The 21,316-nt window shown below is 42.7% G+C and overlaps 2 protein-coding genes across 12 annotated transcripts in view; one reads left to right on the top strand and one right to left on the bottom strand.

Moving 5' to 3' along the window:
- Window positions 1-7,665, bottom strand: part of PIGB (phosphatidylinositol glycan anchor biosynthesis class B) — a 32,581-nt gene extending 24,916 nt beyond the window's left edge. For both annotated transcript variants that reach the window (XM_036302185.1, XM_036302186.1), the window contains exons 1-3: window positions 7,097-7,665; window positions 5,269-5,404; window positions 4,488-4,605 (exon numbers count right to left, since the gene is read on the bottom strand). In XM_036302185.1, the coding sequence (XP_036158078.1) occupies window positions 4,488-4,605; window positions 5,269-5,404; window positions 7,097-7,640 (798 nt within the window). In that variant the 5' untranslated portion in view covers window positions 7,641-7,665. The remainder of the gene's footprint in view (window positions 1-4,487; window positions 4,606-5,268; window positions 5,405-7,096) is intronic.
- CCPG1 (cell cycle progression 1) overlaps window positions 1-10,697 on the top strand; it is an 83,325-nt gene extending 72,628 nt beyond the window's left edge. For 3 of the 10 annotated variants that reach the window (XM_036302170.1, XM_036302179.1, XM_036302178.1), the window contains one exon: window positions 10,328-10,697. In XM_036302170.1, the coding sequence (XP_036158063.1) occupies window positions 10,328-10,566 (239 nt within the window). In that variant the 3' untranslated portion in view covers window positions 10,567-10,697. Of the gene's footprint in view, window positions 1-7,160; window positions 7,268-7,413; window positions 7,619-8,041; window positions 9,008-10,327 lie in introns of those variants that run through there. The other 7 variants (XM_036302184.1, XM_036302183.1, XM_036302182.1 and 4 more) reach the window with 7 other exon arrangements.
- Window positions 10,698-21,316: the final 10,619 nt, after the last annotated feature.

Genomic DNA, 21,316 nt, shown 5'->3' with positions numbered 1-21,316 from the left:
ACATCAATGTGAGAGAGACATACTGATTGGTTGCCTCCTGCACAAGCCCTGACCAGGACCCGGGCTGCGGAGGAGCCTACAACCGAGGTACGTACGTGCCCTTGACCGGGATCGAATCAGGGACCCTTTGGTCCACAGGCCCACACTCTATCCACTGAACTAAACTGGCTAGGGCTTAAGTATATATTTTATATGTAACAGCTCATTCAGTCTTCCTAACAATCCTATGAAATTGATACTGTTTTATAAATGACAAAACTGAGACACAGAGAGGTTAGGTAATTTTCTTTTTTTTTTTTTTTTTTTTTTTTTTTTTTTTTTTAATATATTTTATTGATTTTTTACAGAGAGGAAGGGAGAGAGATAGAGAGTTAGAAACATCGATGAGAGAGAAACATCGATCAGCTGCCTCCTGCACATCTCCCACTGGGGATATGCCCGCAACCCAGGTACATGCCCTTGACCGGAATCGAACCTGGGACCTTTCAGTCCGCAGGCCGACGCTCTATCCACTGAGCCAAACCGGTTTCGGCAAGTTAGGTAATTTTCTTAAGGCTGTACAGCTAGTTAGTGTGAAAGCCAGGATTCAAACCCAGTCTCCCTGACTCCAAAGCCTGTGCTCTTAACTATTAAGTTACACTGTTTCCCCATCTTGCAATATAAATAATAAAATAATATTCAGATAACATTAAAGAGCAAATTTAAACTAAAAAGTAAATATATTGTATAGGGGTTGGCAAAGTAGGTTTACAGTTGTGAGTACGTGAAACCCAAAGTTAATTCTTTAATTATTACTAGAGGCCCAACACATGAAATTCGTGCGGGGGAGGGGGTGTCCCCTCAGCCCGGCCTGCACCCTCTAGCAGTCTGGGAGCCCTCACTCCTTACTCCTGCCTGCTCGCTGCTCCTTACCACTCAGCTGGCTGCTCCTTAGCGCTGCAGCAGAGGCAGGAGAAGCTCCAGCCACTGCTGCTGTGCTCGCCAGCCGTGAGCCAGCTTCTGGCTGAGCGGTGCTCCCCCTGTGGGAGTGCACTGACCACCAGGGGGCAGCTCCTGCATTGAACGTCTGCCCCCTGGTGGTCAGTGCGCATCATAGCAACCAGTAATTCCACTGTTTAGTTAATTTGCATATTAGGCTTTTATTATATAGGATTTTCCATACGAACAACTGTAAACCTACTTTTGCCACCCCTGTAGTATAACTTAATTAAAGATAGTAATTCTAATGCTATACATTAGCATCTTAAGAGTTTTTTTAAATGTGTCATAGTTATCATTATCAAAATAACACTGCTGTAAAGCATAATTTAATGATTTGTTAAAAAATGTTTTTAAAAACATGTAGATTTGTATTTTTGTTGGCTCAAACTTCATTAACTTTACATTATAATTAGAGTTGCTTAACTTTCAGTTGTCAGTGGCATCTAACACTTTAGCTTTGTATTCCTTTTCTTTGCCAATAACCTATAAATGAACGTGTAAATCTTAGAGTTACAAGTATGCTGTACTTCATAATTTCACTTAAACTGTGCCCTATAAAATACAGTAAAGGGCACTTATTACATACCTTCTATTTACTCTGCATAGAGATCTATAAGCTTCATTCTCACCTCCTGGGCCTGAAAGTAGTTCATCTGAAAACTCAATTTGGCTACAAACTTAATGAGGCAACAGTGTGAGGTAGCCACTAAAAAACTATAAGAATCTTTGTGCCCTGAGAGAAGAAGAATATTTATGAAGTAATGGTCTCACTATACTATTTTGAACTAGTTACCCTAGCTTTCAATATTGGGCTCAGTTTGGAGATCCACATTTTCAGATGGATATTAATTAGAAGATGTTTAGAGGACATTATTTGATTATGAGGTTCAGAACTAGAGTTGTTTATCCTGGATAAATAAAACTTTTTGAAGGGTTGTCATATAGAAATCTTAAATTTAAAAGAAGGTAGATTTTGCCCTGGCCAATGTGGCTCAGTTGGTTGTCGGGGTACATGGCCTAGGATGCAGGCTTGATCGTTGGTGAGGTTGTGCAGGAGGCAGCCAATCTCACACCCATGTTTCTCTCTCTCCCTCTCTCTCTCTAAAAATCAATCAAATCTTTAAAAATGAAAAATAAAAGGTAGATTTTAGCTCAATACAAAAATAAGTGGAGATGTAAATTTCTGTTATTAGCAGTATTTCCAGACAGTTAAGATACCATCATTTTCCAGGTTATGCTAAGGACCGGAAAAGAATTAAGTAATACTTTCATATGGTTTCTGGAAAATACAAAGTAGCAGTGTGGGGCAAAGAGGAGAAAACATGACAGGGGTAAATCTTGAGGACGAGGCCAGGGTTGGCAGCTTACCATTCTATATTCCTGTTCTTTAAGCTCCTAATTCCTCCCTTAAGCTCCAGGAGCCAAATGCCCTTCACCATCTTCTGACTACTCAAAGCCCTGCTGTGGTACCCATCAGGTCTCCTTTCTTATCCCTCTTCTCACATGTTCTAAGCCAGCACTAACTGTCCAGCAGAAATAGAATGTGAACCACACAAAGTAAAATATCACAAGCAAGTAAAATGAATTTTAGTTATTTTATTTAACCCAATTTATCTAAAATATTATCATTTCAACATTTTAATCAATATAAAATATTATAAGTATTTTATATTATTTTATACTAGGTCTTGGACATCCAGTATGTACTTTATACTTATAGCACTCCTCAGTTTGGACTAGTCACAAATATTTAATAACTGCATGTGATTAGTGGCTACCATATCAGACAGTGCAGTGCTAAGTCATCCCTCATTTTGTGCATACACCTCATGCAGTTTAAAGAGAGTGATCTGTAAAGAGCATTAGGCTGTGAATAAGTAGACCTTGGACCTAGTTTTAGCTCTGCTTTAAACATGCTGTGACCTTGATCTATGTACTTCACTTCTCTGACCCCTTCTAGTTCAAAATTATATCACCTTTATTTAGAATAATCAATATGAGAGTATGAATGACTGATGATCGCATCCTAATTTTCTCTACCTGGAATTTCACCAGGTACTTTTTTGGCAGAGGTGGTAGGTAGTGTGGGGTGGGGATGGAGGCCTGGGGAGGTTTCCTCTTAATCACAAAATGGCCAAGTGGGCCAGCTACAGTGAACAGGGCTTGGAGGAAGAGGAAGTTTTCTTGAAGACCCCTTCACTGATAATAAAACCTATTCCTGAGATATAAGATTTCCTTGATGACATCATGTATATCCAGACTTAATGGATACCCTGCATGATCAGTTGTCATGGGTTGTCATATAGAAATCTTAAATTTAAAAGAAGGTACATTTTGCCCGGGCCAGTGTGGCTCAGTTGGTTGTTGGGGTACTTGCCTGGGTTGCAGGCTTGATCCTTGGTGGGTTGTGCAGGAGGCAGCCAATCTCACACCCATGTTTCTCTCTCCCTCTCTCTCTCTAAAAATCAATCAAATCTTTAAAAATGAAAAATTGGTTGGCCCTGAGAGAAGAAAAGAGAATTCACAGCTCCTAAGTTCTACCCGTGTCGGTGAAACTCTGCTACCGTTCAGGATAGTTCCATGAGAAACATAGGTCTGATCCTTGTTTCTTAATAATGGGGAATCAAATAGCATTGCAAAGGGAAGGGTATAATCCTGCCTTTAATTTTTTTAAATCCAAGAACCTCAATGTCTTTCAGGCTTTAAAAAAAACCCTCAGGATTTGGACTGCCTTTGGAATTCTGGGGTACTTCCCTAACAGAAAATGGGAAGACCCCAAGTGCTGAGGCCAACTTGATGATAGCTTAAAGGATCTTGACAATGAGGTCAGAGAAACTTGTGTTCTCTTAGTTCTTCCTTTGTATCCTCTCCTGGCAAATAACTCCAGAAATTCATGTTCCAGGAATTACAACTCTACTTACTATTGAGGCCTAATTACAATGTAGCACAATGATTGTGCATATCATTAAATTTTTGTCAAATTGATTTTGTCTAAGTTTTAATTACAACACAATTCTTAGTGTGTTTATATGTAATCTTCATAAGCTCATATAACATGGTCTTCAGCTCACAAGTTAAAAAAAACAAGATACAACCTGCTCTCAAGTGACTCTTTATGAAGGATCCAAATAATTAATATATAATGTAATCATTCTGAAAATCTTAACAGGATTGCTCCCAGCAGGACACTTTCATGCTCAGTCTTGTATTTTAGCGCATATTGAAGAGCTACATCAGACACAGCATGTCTTTGGAACCCTGTGCTTCCCAGAAATGGTCAGAGTAGCCTTTTAAAAATGAACTTCATGATACCAATAATACCATTTAGTTAATATAGACTAACCTTTAAAAAAGAATGGAATGGGAGGGTAGGGGCAGGGTGGAGGCAGTAAATGGGGGGAAAAAGGAAACAACTGTAATACTTTCAACAAGATACATTAAAAAAATAAAAAGGATGGAATAATCTACATTTGAGAACTATTTTGATTACTTTTATTTAAACTTACCAGCAACTGAACACTATCATTCCCCAAAAGATGCAGAATCTTGTACATGCTTGCAAAGATTAAGGGGTAAGTGTAACCCCTCAATCTTTCTGTCCATTCCCAGGTCAAATAACCATAATTAGTAATATTAAGGACTAATTTTAAATAGCACTGAAACAAAACCAATTTTCACTTCCATATATAAAACTGTTTTATTTTTTAACACAGCAGCTTTAAAACACAGCATTTTATACTAGATATTTAAATTAAAAATGCAATTGGCCAACAAAACTCTTAACTTCTTCAAGGCAGGAATGTGTTTTTTTAGTTCATATATTTTCTCCACAGTTCTGAGCACTGTGAAATATATGCTAAAGGTGAAGTCATGTACATTAACATCAAGTAAATATACAGATGAAATACTAGCATAAAATAATGGCATACTGCCAAACCGGTTTGGCTCAGTGGATAGAGCTTTGGCCTGCGGACTCAAGGGTCCCGGGTTCGATTCCGGTCAAGGGCATGTACCTTGGTTGCAGGCGCGTCCCCACTGGGGGGCATGCAGGAGGCAGCTGATCGATCTCTCTCATCGATGTTTCTGACTTTCTGTCCCTCTCCCTTCTTCTCTGTAAAAAATCAATAAAATATATTAAAAAAAAAAATAATGGCATACTTTGATAAATTAAAATTATTTGGAGAAAATATAGAGGATTGACTGAAAATGTATTAACAGAAAGTAACACAATTCCCAAGATGAACTGAATACACATTTCCAATCTGGACAAGAAAATACAAAGGATATTTGAAAACCATATGATGTGCAACTTCAAGAGACTGCCAGTACTCATCTGGAACAAAACTTGTCTGGACTAAAAAGCAGTTACATATTCGTAATGCTATGGTAAACAAGACCAGATAAATGTTCTCACCAAGAAGACCTGAAAAACAAAACAGGTAATTGTGGCGCAAAAGTCAGGCAAGTTCCGCTTGCAGAACTAAGACCTGCTGCTCTGGCGGCCCCTCGCGCAGGCTGGTGAGGCACAGCGGTGAACCCTGACGCCTCCACACTACTCTCCCACACCACGGGGTGATTCACCACTCCTGTCATTTAACCAACGGTCCTCGCAACTTATTGTACAGGGAGAAAATATGGAAAAGGAGATTGGGTTAACTAAGGCCTTAGGTAGATTACTTTATCCTATATATGTATGTAAAGGAAGAAACCAACAAATTACTAACTTAGGAAACAACTCTGTAATAGGTGCCGAGCAGTAGCTTATAAAATGATCTGTACATTTAAAAATATATATATATTTTATTGATTTCAGAGAGGGAGGGAAGGAGGGAGGGAGAAATAGAAACATCAATAATGAGAGAGAATCGCTGATCACGGCCCCCACTGGGGGTGGAGCCCAGACCTGACCTCATGGTTCACAGATCCAGGCTCAACCACTGAGCATGGCCGCTGCGCGGTCTGTGCATTTTTAAAGAGCACTAGTGGCGCTTACAAATGCCAGGCACCGAGCTATCCCTTCTCACGCACTGTCTCATGTAATCCTCAAAACAATGCCACGGGGTAGATATTAGCCCATTTCACAAATGAGGAAACTGAGGCTCGGAAATAAATTGCCTTGTCTAAAGTCAAAAAAGTTGCAAATGACTAAACAGGATTGATTCCAAAGCAGGTCTGTCTGCTGACTCCAACACCCTGCTCTTAGCCATAGATGGAGCCGATAGGCTGAATAGAGGGTTTAAAATGGTTTTAAAAAATCCTCACCAGAGGATGTGTTCATAGATTTTAGAGAGGGAGGGAGGAGGGGTGTGTGTAGAAATATCAATGCGAGAGAAACCTCGATTGGTTGCTTCCCTTACAGCGCCCCTGCTTCCCCCCCTTCCCGCCCCCCCCCCCCCCAAGGCAATGGAACCCGCGCCCTGACGGGGAATCAATCCCACCGCCTTTCAGTGTACGGGCGGGCGCTCCAACCAACTGAGCCACACGGGCCAGGGCCAGCGCATTTTTTTTTTTTTTAATTTGAATTTAGTGCCCCGAATGAATGGGAAGTCCATCTTTATATTACCCCCCCCCCCCCCAAGGCAATGGAACCCGCAACCAGAGCAAGCGCCCTGACGGGGAATCAATCCCACCGCCTTTCAGTGTACGGGCGGGCGCTCCAACCAACTGAGCCACACGGGCCAGGGCCAGCGCATTTTTTTTTTTTTTAATTTGAATTTAGTGCCCCGAATGAATGGGAAGTCCATCTTTATATTACCCCCCCCCCCCCCAACTTGCTGGGGTGATTTTTCCTGCCATGTCATCCTGACCCGAGAAGGCAGAGAAGGCAAAGGCGGTAAATGAACTAAGGCGGGCGGGACCTGGTCGCACTCCGGGAGCCAGCCCCTCGAGGCTGCGGGGGCCGGTGCCCTCTCTAACAGGCTGGCCTCGCCATGCCCACGCACTTCCCCGGCGGGGCGGGCGGCCTTCCATCCCGCAGGACCGGGGTCCAGGATCCCGCAGCGAGCGCACTAGGTCAGGACTTCTGCCCCCGCCCCAGCAGGCGGAGCCCTCGCTCCGAGGCCGGGTTCCGCCCCCGCCCCCTTCCCCGCGCCGGCCGGCCTCTCCCCGCACTCACCGCGGCGCCGGGCGCTCTCCTGGGGGCTGAGGTACAAGGCCGACTTTCTCTTCCGCAGCTTCACCTTCTCGCGGGAGCGGTTCTGGAGGCCGCGGAAGAAGAGGCTGCCGTCGCCGGGCTCCCGCTCCATTCCGCAGGTGCTGCAGGTCCCGGGCCTCCTTCCGGCGCGAGGTAGGGGAGCGCGCGCCGCTTCGGGGCGCACTAAGTTTGGCCTCGGCGAGCTGCCGTCCGGGCGGGCGCAGAGGGAGCCGGGAAAGGGCGACTTTCGCCAACTCCGCCGGGCAGTGGCTTCGCCGCCGGGTGCTGCAGGTTTGGGCCCGGCGGCTAAACTTGGCCGAGGGCTGCCCACACTTTCCCGGAGGCACTTCCTTCCGCCCGGGCTGCTGCCGCCCGGGGTTTGGTGACCTGTGCGCCGGGGACCGAGAACCCGCTGGAATAATGGTCGGATCTCGCCTCTGCGCGGACAGGCGGGAGGCGGGGTCAGTGGCTGGGAGAGGAGCGAGCGGGGGAGACATCTGAAGGGTAATGAGAGGCACACAGGCATACTTCGTGTCGTTGCGCTCTGCTTTATTGCGCCTCCTAGATATTGCGGGCTTTTTTGCTCTTTTGGGTTTTTTACGACTTGAAGGTTTCTGGCAACCCCGTGAAGTCTACCAGCGCCATTTTTCTAACAGCATTTGCTCACTTTGTGTCTGTGTGTCACGTTTTGGTAACTCGAAATAGTCTAAACTTTTTCATTGTTGTTATATTTGTTACGGGGATCTGTGATCAGTGATCTTCAATGTTACAATTGTAATTATTTCGGGGCGCTGAGAACTAAACTCACAGAAGACCACGAACTTCGAGCTTAGTAGATACATGTTTGTGTTCTGGCTGCTCCACAGCCAGGCTTTGCACCCGCGGGCTCCCTCTCCTCCCGCCCGACTTCCTACTCCCTGACTTACAGCGACATCGGAACTGGGCCAGCGGGTAAGCCGGCAATGGCCCCTAAGTGTCCAGGCGAAAGGAAGAGTCGCACGTCTCTCACCTTAAATCAGAAGCTGGAAATGATCAAGCTGAGCGAGGAGGGCCTGTCGAAGGCCGAGATTGGCCGGAAGCTGGGGCTCCTGCGCCAAACCGTGAGCCAGGTGGTGAACGCCAAGGAGAAGTTCCTGAAGGAGCGGGAGAGCGCCACGCCGCTGAACACGCGCATGATCCGGAAGCGCAACAGCCTGATCGCCGACATGGAGAAGGTCCTCGTGGTCTGGATGGAGGACCAGGCCAGCCACAACATCCCCTTGAGCCAGAGCCTGATCCAGAGCAAGGCCCTCACGCTCTTCAACTCCATGAAGGCCGCCAGGGGGGCCGGGGCCTCGGAAGAGAAGTTCGAAGCCAGCAGAGGCTGGTTCAAGAGGTTCAAGGAGAGAAGCCGGTTCCCGAACCTACACGCTCAAGGTGGGGCCGCGGGTGTCTTAGCCGACGAGGCGCTGCTTCTCGTGGATGAGCAGAGGAAGTGGCTCCTTGAGATGGAGCCTACTCCCGGGGAAGACGCGGTGAAGATTGTGGAAATGACAACGAAGGATTTAGAGTATTACATCAACTTAGTGGACAAGGCCGCGGCAGGATTTGAGAGCATTGACTCCAATTTTGCAAGAAGTTCTGCTGCGGGTAGAATGCTGTCCAACAGCATCGCGTGCTACAGGGAAATCCTTCGCGAAAGGAAGAGGCAGTCCCAGCAGCAGACCTCCCTGCTCACGCATTTTAAGAAATGGCTCCGACCGCCCCAGACCCTAGCAGCTACCGCCCTGCGCGGTCAGCAGCCATCAACTTCCAAGCAGGACCCTCCACCAGCAAAAAGGTTACGACTCGCTGCAGGGTCAGATGACGGTTAGCATTTTTTTTTTTTTAGCAATAAAGTATTTTTTAATTAAGGTATGTATCTTCTTTTTTTTTTTTTTTTTTAACATAATGCTGTTGCACACTTACTGGACTTCAGTATAGTGTATACAACTTTTACACGCACTGGGACACCAAAAGCTTTGTGTGACTTGCTTTATTGTGATAGTCCCTTTATTGCGGTGGCCTGGAACCACATCTGCAATATCTCCGAGGTATGCCTGTAATGGTAATTATAAACGTGTTTATGCAGCATTTCACTGTCTGGGCGATCACACAGTAACTATTTGTTGAACGGAATAGGCAAGGTAAAGATGACTTAGCGTGTTGCATGGATATGGAAAATGAGGTTCAAAAAGGTAAAATGACTTGGTCAGGGTCAGTTAGCCAGCTGGTGGCAGAAGGGTCATTATCGATTTTCCAAAGAGCAAATGGCGGCGGCTGCTGCTGCTGCTGCTGCTGCTGCTTCTTCTTCTTCTTCTTCTTTTTTCACACTTAGCAGACATTGATCCAAAGTATGATTGGTGACGTTGTCATTTATCTAGTTAATGGTAGAGTCCAGGAGAAAACAGGTTTTTCTTTCCCAGGTTAGTTTATATTACATTTTAGTGATATTAAGGGCAAGCTAGTTTTTCGTATCATTTCTGCCATTAATGATTTTTGTGACCTTCAGGGTTGGTCTAGGAGGCTATGAAATATTGTTATAATAATGGGAATATGTAAAACTTTTACTCTGCTTTCCTCATTCATAAACATCTACCTAGTTTCTCCCGAGACTAAGATGTCAGCAAGGAATATAACTTTCCCAAGAGGTGCTAGAGTCTTACCTCCTCTGTTGTTAGAAGTAAAACCATCCAATCTCTGTTATATTTTTGTCAAAAATGGATGGCAAATGATTTAGATTTGATGTCTGCTTCTACTTAATAAAGCATCAAAGAAAATTCATACAATTTTTAGCCTGTTTTAAAAGACCATTGTATTTAATAATACATATTGCCAAAAATACGATAGTAAAGATGGGCTAATAATGAAAAGTAACATTACTCTGTCTCCTACTTCCAGATCGGACTGGTATGCCTTATAAAGGCATAAAGAATATGGCTCAACCTTGTCTCACTTCTGCCCTTTTAAATTAACCATTGAGAACATTCTGTAATAGGATTTAGCTTTTACACCATCCCCTAATGCTCATTTTCCATACTCCCTAAATATATGTATTCCTATTTTAGTTAAATCAGTAAGTAGTATTTACATATTATGAGCAAACACTCTTCACTCTGGAACAAACTAGTGACTTGAAATCTTTAAAAAGTATCTTGTACTAATTGCTTTGTTTTCCATTTTCTTTGTACACAGATCTGAAGAGATTTCCTGAGTGGAGTGGAGTTTTTCAAAACCATCTTTGTACCGTGTGGCATTTGTTAAAAAACATGTTTGGGAGAGTGACTCTTCCACAAGCGCTTTTTGCTGGCATCCTTGGAATTGCTGGAGGGATATATATTTTTCAACCAGTATTTGAACAGTATTCCAGAGATCAGAAGGAATTAAAAGAAAAGTTGAAATTGGCAGAGGAATCAGAAAAGAAGAAAAGTTAGTACTACAGCAAGTTGAACTGTAATTGCTTAAAGTTCCATTGAAATGATATGTTGACTATAAATAGTCTCATAAAAACTTCTGAAGTACATTTTAAACATAAATAAATCATAGATGATAATTTTTAAAACTAGTACTGTCAATCTTAATGTTTACTGTACTTTTATTTGCCATCTTATTTCTTTTCATTGGGACAGGTAAATAATTTCCTTTTTAAGTAAAAATGAATATTGGAAGGGATATTTTATTTCCTAGAAATATTTTATTTTATAAAATAGCTGGGAGTGGTATTTACAGTAGTGTTTGTAGATGAAGTGAATCAAGTTATCCACCGTAGGCAGAATGTCTTTTTAAAAAAAAAAAAATGTTTTTATTGATTTCAGAGAAGAAGAGAGAGGGAGAGATAGAAACATTAATAATGAGAGAGAATCATTGATCTATGAGCTGTCTCCTGCAGGCTCCCTACTGGAGACCAAGCCCACAACCCCTGCATGGGATCGGGCCTAAACCGTCAGTTGGCCATCCCTCTCGCAATCTGGGACCACTGGCTCCTAACTGCTTGCCTGCCTGCCTGATCGCCCCTAACCACTCTGCCTACTTGCCTGATCGCCCCTAACTGCTTGCCTGCCTGCCTGATCACCACTAATCACCTCTGCCTCAGTCCCCACCACCGTGGTTTCATCCGGAAAGACATCCAGAATGATGTCTGAAGGTCGGTCGGCTGTGCAGTCTAATTAGCATATTACGCTTTTATTATTATGTATGCTCCAAGTCACTGATCATCAGAGAGATGCAAATTAAAATGACAATGAGGCACCATCTCACACCTGTCCAAATGGCTACCATGAACAAATCAACAAATGACAAGTGCTGGCAAGGATGTGGAAAAAAGGGAACCCTAGTGCATTGCTGGTAGGAATGCAGACTGGTGCAGCCATTATGGAAAACAGTATAGAGTTTCCTCAAAAAATTAAATACAGAACTGTCATTTGACCCAGTGATCCCACTTTTAGGAATATATCCTAAGAAACCCGAAACACCAATCAGAAAGAATATATGCAGCCGTATGTTTATAGCAGCACAATTTACAATAACTAAGATCTGGAAACAGCCCAAGTGTCCATCAGTAGATGAGTGGATAAAAAAGCTGTGGTACATTTACACTATGGATTACTATGCAGTAGTAAAAAAGAAGGATCTTTTAGCCTTTGAGACAGCATGGAGGGACCCAGAGAGTATTATGCTAAGTGAAATAAGCCAGTCAGAGAAAGACAAGTATCACATATCTCACTCATATGTGGAATCTAATTTAACAAAATAGACTGATGAACAAAATAGATCCAGTGACACAGAAGTATGGAACAGACTGTCGAATCTCAGAGGGAAGGGTGGGTGGGTGGGAAGAGAGAAATCAAAGAACTTGTATGCATATATAGACAATATATATGCATGACATAGACAATAGGGTGGTGAAGGCTTGGGGTGGGGTAGGGGGCTCTAGCAGAGGTCAGTGGGGGGAGAAAGGGGACATATGTAATACTTTCAACTATCAGATTTTTTAAAAGCACTTTGTACATGTGTGATCACATTTGTAGTTCTCACTGAATATACAAGTTTAAGAATATTAACTTAAAAGTAGTAGCCAGCCTGGTCAGCATGGCTCAGTGGTTGAACATTGACCTATGAACCAGGAGGTCACAGGTTCGATTCCTAATCAAGGGCACATGCCCGGGTTGTGGGTTTGATCCCCAGTAGGGGGAGTGCAGGAGGCAATCAATGTATGATTCTCTCTCATTGATATCTTTCTCTCTTTCTCTCTCTCTTTTCCTCTCTAAAAATCAATAAAAATATATTTAAAAAGTAGTATCCAAAAAAAAGAATACAAGAAAACATAAACAAAAAACAAAAAAAAATCGTATCCGTTCTTAGCAATCTCAAAACGCCCTTTAGCTATATGAATAATAGCTTCATAACAAATTAATTCTTCCCTAGCCACCAAGGTTAATGCAAATTTGCTTAGCAGGTTAAATAGATGTCATATTTGCCACCCTATATAAAACCATATATAGGGATATGGCCTAAACCATCAGTCGGACATCCCCTGAGGGGTCCCGGATTGCAGGCCAGGCTGAGGGACACCCTCCCCCATCCCATGCATGAATTTTGTGCATGGGGCCTCTAGTTTTTTTTATATGTCCCTTGGCCATCTGTATGTTCCCTTTGGAGAAGTGTCTCTTTAGGTCCTTTGCCCATTTTTTAATTGGGTTGTTTGTCTTCCTTTTGTTAAGTTGTATGAGTTCCTTAAATATTTTGGATATTAACCCTTTATCAGATATATCATTGCCAAATATGTTTCTCATACAGTTGGCTCCCTTTTTGTTTTGTAGGTGGTTTCTTTTGCTGTGCAGAAGCTTTTTAGTTTGATGATGTCCCATTTGTTTGTTTGTTTGTTTGTTTGTTTGTTTATTTATTTATTTATTTTTTCCCTCAGGCCCAAGCGCCTCGGGATATTCTTTTTTTTTTTAATTAAATCTTTATTGTTCAGATTATTACATTAGTTACTCTTTTTTCCCACCATAACTCCCCTCCACCCAGTTCCCACCTCACCCTCCGCCCTCACTCCCCACCCACTGTCCTTATCCATAGGTGCACGATTATTGTCCGATCTCTTCCCTCACCCCACACCCCTCCCCCCCCCCCCCCGCCCAAGAATAGTCCATTCCCTTTCTATGTCCCTGATTCTATTACAATCGCCAGTTCATACTGCTCATCAGATTATTTATTCCCTTGATTTTTAGATTCACTTGTTGATAGATGTGTATTTGTTGTTCATAATTTGTATTTTACCTTTTTCTTCTTCTTCCTCTTCTTAAAGGATACCTTTCAGCATTTCATATAATACTGGTTTGGTGGTGATGAACTCCTTTAGCTTTTTCTTATCTGTGAAGCTCTTTATCTGGCCTTCATTTCTGAATGATAGTTTTGCTGGATAAAGTAGACTTGGTTGTAGGTTCTTGGTATTCATCACTTTGAATATGTCTTGCCACTCCCTTCTGGCCTGCAAAGTTTCTGTTGAGAAATCAGCTGACAATCGTATGGGTACTCCCTTGTAGGTAACTGATTTTCTTTCTCTTGCTGCTTTTAGGATTCTCTCTTTGTCTTTTGCTCTTGGCATTTTAATTATGATGTGTCTTGGTGTGGTCCTCTTTGGATTCCTTTTGTTTGGGGTTCTCTGTGCTTCCTGGACTTGTAAGTCTATTTCTTTCACCAGCTAGGGGAAGTTTTCTGTCATTATTTCTTCAAATAGGTTTTCAGTATCTTGCTCTCTCTCTTCTTCTGGCACCCCTATAATTTGGATGTTGGTACGCTTGAAGTTGTCCCAGAGGCTCCTTACACTATCTTCGTATTTTTGGATTCTTTTTTCATTTTGCTTTTCCGGTTGGGTGTTTTTTGTTTCTTTGTATTTCAAATCTTTGACTTGATTCTTGCGATCCTCTGGTCTGTTGTTGGAGTCTGTATAATGTTCTTTATTTCAGTCAGTGTATGCTTAATTTCTAATTGGTCCTTTATCACAACATCGAGGGTCTCATTAGATTTCTTGAGGATCTCACTACATTTATCGGCGGTCTCACCAGTCTTCTTGAAGATCTCACTACATTTATCGGCGGTCTCACCAGTCTTTTCGAGGGCCTTATTAAGTTTATCGGCGGCTTCTAGACAGTTCTTTAAAGGCCTTAAAAGTGTGGTTTTGAACTCTATATCCAGCAGTTTGCTTTCCTCCGATTCTGTCGTTTGTGTCCTGTTTCTTTGTCTCGGCATTTTTTATGCTTCGCTGTGTCGATAGAGTTCCTTTCTGTGCTAAGTGTCCCAATTACCTGAGGTAGACACTCTTGGTGCACCCCCTTGTGGGCTTTGTGCACAGTCTTGTTGTAATTAAGCCTTGATTGTTGTAGTTATCACTGTGAGGAATTGACCTCCAGGCCAATTGTCTGTGGGAATCAGCTGTGTCTGAAGTGGGAGAACTTCTGTGCTGGAGACACCCCTCTGGGGCTAGACTTGCTTCAATGGGGCTTTGGTGCTCACTGAGTTTGTCCCCCTGAGTGTGTCTTTTACGGTTCCACAGAGCTGCAAACTGGATGGTCCCACTCTGACCTCTGGGCTTCCTGGCTCCTGGATCTCTAGGGAGGTGCTAATCTAGCCTTTGCCTGAAGCTATCCAGCAAAAGTCTCCCTGCAGGGCTTGGGTGGGGTGGGTCCCATGGGATCAACAGGGCGGGGTTAGCAATTATGGCTGCTCTCAGTCTTGCCCTCAGAGGCTCTGCTTCTCAGTGTCCCAGTAATTGCTGCAAGCCCCACGGAGAGAAAGCTGCCCTAGGGTTCTGAGCGATGCCAGACAGTCCTGCTTCTCCCATATGAGTCTGGGTCGCTAGAGACTCGCCCAGAACTGGAGCTCAGAGTCTGAGACTCCCTCCCGATTGAAAACGACAACCATGCCCTCAGCCGCCAGCCCGCTCTGCATGCACTCTGCACCTTAGTATTTTACTTCAGCACTGCGCCTCCTCTGAGTCTCGGTATGTTTTTCTCTTTCCTCCTAGTTGTAGAACTTCCACTCAGCCAGCCCTCCTGCGGTTCTGGATGATGTCCGTTCCGTCTTTTAGTTGAATTTTTGAGGTGGTTGTTCGAGGCAGCAAACTCCGGTGTTTACCTATGCCGCCATCTTGGTTTCTCCCGGGATATTCTTGATATCTTCTTTTCTCTCTTCCCTTGTGTATTAGTTTCCTATGGTTGCTTCCTCCTTTGGGCCACGGGGCTTCCTCTTCATAGCAGCCTGCCATTCATCCTCCAAGCATCCCAGGAAGTGGAAACCACCTATCAGGAGGATCAGATTCCTGGGAGGTGACAGGGTCACCTCTGCCTCACTGCCCATCAGCCCTCAGCCCTCACCTTGGCAGGGAGAGCTGACTTCCTCTCCCATTTGTTTATTTTCTCCTTAGTTTCCTTTGCCCTAGGGATGTATCCACAAACATATTGCTATGAGATGTCTGAGATTTTGCTGCCTATAATTTCTTCTAGGATTTTTATGGTTTCATGACTTACATTTAAGACTTTTATCCATTTTGAGTTTATTCTTGTGTATGGTGTAAATTGGTAATCTAGTGTTTTTTTTTGTTTTTTTTTTGCATGTATCTGTCCAGTTTTTCCAACACCATTTATTAAAGAGACTATCTTGGACTCCATGGTATGCTCTTGCCTCCTTTGTGAAATATTAATGGAGCATAATGGCTTGGGTCCATTTCTGGGGTCTCTGTTCTGTTCCATTGAACAGGTACTAGCCTGTTCCAGGCTGTTTTGATCACGGTGGCTTTGTAGTGTAATTTGATATCTGGTATTGTGATTCCTCCAACGTTGTTTTTCTTTCTCAAGATTTCTGCAGTTATTCGTGGTCTTTTTTGTTTCCATGTAATGTTTTGGAGTATTTGTTCTAGATCTATGAAATATGCTGTTGGTATTTTAATAGAGATTGCATTGAATCTATAGATTGCTTGGGGTAGTATGGATATTTTAATGATGTTAATTCTAACAATCCATGAACACAGTATATTCTTCCACTTATATCTTCTTCTGTCACTTTTTGAACATCCTGTAGTTTTCTGAATACAGGTCTTTTACCTCCTTGGTTAAGTTTATTCCTAAAAATCTTAATTTTTCTTTTTTGCAATAGTAAATGGGATTGGTTTTTTAGTTTCTCTTTCTGAGAATTCATTATTGGTGTATAAAAATGCCATCAATTTTTGGGTGTTAATTTTTTTTTTTTTTGACTGATTGCCTGGGGAAGGGGAAGTGGATGGTTGAGGAATAAAAGGTTGAAAAAACATCAAATTTTTTTCTATTTTAAACTACATGACTTTGTCACCTGTTCAAAAATTAAAGCAACTGTTTTATTTTTTTATTTTATTTTATTTTATTTTTTTTATTGCTTAAAGAATTACAAAGAGTATTACATATATCTCCTTTTTTTTTCCCCCCGCCCTTGACAATCCCCTGGCCTCCCCTACCCCCCCGTGTCTTATGTCCATTGGTTATGCTTATATGCATGCATACAAGTCCTTTGGTTGATCTCTTACCCACCCCCCTCCTGCCCTCCCATCCTCCCCGGCCTTCCTGCTGTAGTTTGACAGTCTGTCCGTGGCAGCTCTGCCTCTGTATCTATTTTTGTTCATAAGTTTATAATGGTCTTTTTTGTTTGTTTGTTTATTGATTTCAGAGAGGAAGGGGGAGAGAGAGAGAGAGAGGAAAGAGAAACATCCATGATGAGAGAATCATTGATCGGTTGCCTCCTGCACGCCCCACATTGGGGATCGAGCCCACAACCCAGGCATGTGCCCTTGACAGGAATCGAACCTGGGACCCTTCAGTCTGCAGGTTGACGCTCTAGCCACTGAGCCAAACTGGCTAGGGCATATAATGGTCTTTATTATCCAGAAATGAGTGACATCATGTGGTATTTTTCCTTCATTGACTGGCTTATTTCACTTAGCATAATGCTCTCCAGTTCCATCCATGCTGTTGCAAATGGTAAGAGTTCCTTCTTTTTTATAGCAGCATGGTATTCCATCGTGTAGATGTACCACAGTTTTCTAATCCATTCATCTACAGATGGGCACTTAGGCTGTTTCCAGATCTTAGCTATGGTGAATTGTGCTGTTGGGTGTTAATTTTGTATCCTGCTACATAGCTGAATTAATTTATTAAATTTAGTAGGGGTTTTTTTTTTTTTGGTGTGGAGTCTTTAGGGTTTTACAAAGTGTTTTAAAACTGAATTCATTTTTAAAAAATAAACTCATTTTTATTATTGATTTCTTTTTCTTAAAAAGTAAATTCACTATAGCTTAATCTAAGTTGAATAGATAGTATGAGTAATTTAAAAAAACAGTAAGTGAAGAAAGAATTATAAAAGTTGTAAGTTCATTAAAGACTCCAAGTGCCGGGGTTCTTGTTCCAGCATTAAGAAGGGTTCAGCAATCTGGAGAAGGCTGTGCGTAGATTAAATAGGAGTTCAGAGACGAAGCATAATTTTGAAAGGCATTTGGGGGTCAGAGGAGCCAAATTTAAAGGAAACTAAGATCTAAGTTCTAAGGTCTCCTCGTCTCAGGACCCCATGCTTTTTATTAACACAACTTGTCCTGAGGTGAGGCAGGGATATACACTTCAAAGGGTCAGGTTTTCCTATACAGAGGCATTGTCAGAATGGAAACATTAGCCTATGGCCCTTCAGGTGTTCGGCCAGTAGGAGGCAATAACGTGTAGATTAAGATGACCTGAGCTGTCTGGCAGCCAACAATCAATTTAATGTATCCTATTCAGGTTTGGGGAAATGCCATTGCCACTCCAGATGATTCAGCCCTGCTGAACATGCTGGAATTGGTTTCTGGCATCCAAACAATACAAAAATGTACAAAATGAAAATTATCCATGCATACATTGATTTAATCAACACAATAGTTTAGTGGGCTTTTGAGACTTTTTCTTTAATGCATATAAAAATACATATAAATTTAAATTAATGTACTGGTATCAATTATCTGACAGGCTTGGTTTTGCTTGGCTACAGGTAGACAGGCTCTGCTATATATGTCTAAGATTGTGGGACGTAGGCTCAATGAGCAGAACTCTGGGATATTACAGAATATAGGATTGAGAGAAACTGAGAGGAAACATGGAATTGTAAACTTCTGCTCAATTGTGGCAAATAGCATGTCTTCTCACATTCTGTTGGTTTAGAGCATGCCATGTGGTCAAGCCCAAAGTCAAGGGCAGGTACATAGACTTCCCACAGGATTCACAGTCAAGTCACATGACAATGGGTAGGAATACATAATCCTATTATAGCCAACTAATATAATCCTCTATCTACTGGTAACAACAAGTTAAATTGAATTTGATCCTCCTTTTGAAAAGGATGCATTAATCAGTTTAGTTGTCATATATCTAGTGCCAGAGAATGGATTTTTTTTTTTTAGTAAAGATACTGTAGCCATTCAAATCAAAGCCACAATGAGATATCACTTCACATACATTAGGATGATTACAATCAAAAGACAAAGTGAGTGGTGGCGAGGATGTGGGGAAATGAAAACCCTCATTCATACACTGCTGGTGGGAATGTAAAACTGTAGCTGCTAGGAAACAGTTTGGTGGTTCCTCAAAAAGTTAAACGTAATGTTCCCATGTGACCTAGCACTTCTACTTCCAGGTATATACCTGAGATAAACAAAAACATGCCCACACAAAAATTTGTATATGAATGTGCATAGCATCATCATTAGTCGGCAAAAGTAGACATAATCTAAATGTCTATCAGCTGATGAATGGATAAACAAATTGTGGTACAGCCATACAATGGAATATTTTTTTAAATCTTTATTGTTCAGATTATTACAGTTGTTCCTCTTTTTTCCCCTCATAGCTCCCCTCCACCCAGTTCCCATCCCACCCCATACCCTTACCCCCCCCCCCCGCCCCACACTGTCCTTGTCCATAGGTGTACAATTTTTGTCCAATCTCTTCCCACACCCTCCACACCCCCTTCACCCCACAATTGTCAGTCTACTCCCTTTCTATGCCCCTGATTCTGTTCACCAGTTTATTCTGTTCATCAGATTTTTTATTCACTTGATTTTTAGATTCACTTGTTGATAGATATGTATTTGTTGTCACTTTGTTGTTCATAATTTTCATCTTTACCTTTTTATTCTTCTTCCTCTTCTTAAAGAATACCCTTCAGCATTTCATATTATACTGGTTTGGTGGTGATGAACTCCTTTAGCTTTTTCTTATCTGTGAAGCTCTTTATCTGACCTTCAATTCTGAATGATAGCTTTGCTGGGTAGAGTAATCTTGGTTGTAGGTTCTTGCTCTTCATCACTTTGAATATTTCTTGCCACTCCCTTCTGGCCTGCCTAGTTTCTGTTGAGTAATCAGCTGACAGTCGTATGGGTATTCCCTTGTAGGTAACTGACTTTTTCTCTTGCTGCTTTTAAGATTCTCTCTTTGTCTTTTGCCCTTGGCATTTTAATTATGGTGTATCTTGGTGTGGTCTTCTTTGGATTCCTCTTGTTTGGGGTTCTCTGCGCTTCCTGGACTTGTAAGTCTATTTCTTTCATCAGGTAGGGGAAGTTTTCTGTCATTATTTCTTCAAATAGGTTTTCAATATCTTGCTCTTTCTCTCCTTCTGGCACCACCATAATTTGGATGTTGGTATGCTTGAAGTTGTCCCAGAGGCTCCTTACACTATCTTCGTATTTTTGGATTCTTTTTTCTTTTTGCTTTTCCAGTTAGGTGTTTTTTTGCTTCTTCATATTTCAAATCTTTGACTTGATTCTTGGGATCTTCTAGTCTGCTGTTGGATCTTTGTATATTATTCTTTAATTCAGTCAGTGTATACTTAATTTCTGATTGGTCCTTTTTCATATCCTTGAGGGTCTTACTAAATTTCTCGGAGGTTTTGAAGATTCTTGAGTAACCTTATAACCGTGGTTTTGAACTCTATATCCAGTAGTTTGCTTTCCTCCATTTCATTTGTGACATGTTTCTTTGTCTCTGAATTTTGGCTGCTTCTCTGTATTGATAGAGTGGTCTTGTGTGCTAGGTGTCCTATAGGGCCCAGTGGCTCAGCCTCCCCAATTAGCTGAGGTGGACACTCTTGGTGCACCCCTTTGTGGGCTGTGTGCACAGTCTTGTTGTAGTTAAGCCTTGATTGCTGTTGGTATCACTGGGAGGAATTGACCTCCAGGGCAATTGGCTGTTAAGACCAACTCTGTCTACAATGGGAGAACTGTTGTGCTGGAGACACCCTTATGGGGCAGGAGTTGCTTCAGTGGGGCTTTGGTGCTCACTGAGTCTGCCCCTTGAGTGTGTCGCTTGTGGATGTGAAGAGTTGTAATCTGGTATGGTCTCACATTGAACCACTGGGTACACTGGCTCTTGGATCTCCAAGCAGGTGCAAAGTCAGCCACTGACTGAAGCCACCCAGCAGGAGCTACAGAAAGATCTGCAGATTTCTCCTCTTTGTTTGGGGTTTGGAAGTGCCAAGATGGGGCCCATCTGTGAAGCAATGCAGGCTGCTGCTGCTGGGCCTTAGGCCTTCTTTAGGACGCTTTGGAGCTCTCTGACCCAGCTGCAGTTTGTTAGGTTTTAGGTTACAAAAGGACAGGCCATTCATATGCAAAAGCTGCTGTGCACAGCTTGGGTGGGGTTGTAAATTGGGTGGGGTGGGGTCTCAGGGAATCACCAGGGCGGAGCAAACAGCAATGGCTGCCAGTCAGCCCTGCCCTGGAGAGGTCTCTGTGTCCCGCAGCCCTGTGCAGGAACAATGATTGCTGTGAGCACCTCTGAGAGAAAGCTGCCTTCGTGTTCCGGTCCAATGCCAGACAGTCTAGATCAGCCGTGGGCAAACTACGGCCCGTGGGCAAACTACGGCCCGCGGGCCAGATCCGGCCCGTTTGAAATGAATAAAACTAAAAAAAAAAAAAGACCGTACCCTTTTATGTAATGATGTTTACTTTGAATTTATATTAGTTCACACAAACACTCCATCCATGCTTTTGTTCCGGCCCTCCGGTCCAGTTTAAGAGCCCATTGTGGCCCTCGAGTCAAAAAGTTTGCCCACCCCTGGTCTAGATTCTCCCCATATGAGTCTCGGTCCCCAGAGTCTCACCCAGAACTGGAGTTCAGAGCAATCGGTAGCTTATAT

Source organism: Myotis myotis, unplaced genomic scaffold (assembly GCF_014108235.1).
Source record: "Myotis myotis isolate mMyoMyo1 unplaced genomic scaffold, mMyoMyo1.p scaffold_m19_p_1, whole genome shotgun sequence".
In the NCBI taxonomy this organism is placed as follows: domain Eukaryota; kingdom Metazoa; phylum Chordata; class Mammalia; order Chiroptera; family Vespertilionidae; genus Myotis; species Myotis myotis.
Note: the sequence above shows the minus strand (reverse complement) of the source record. Positions and strands in the feature narration are given on the sequence as shown.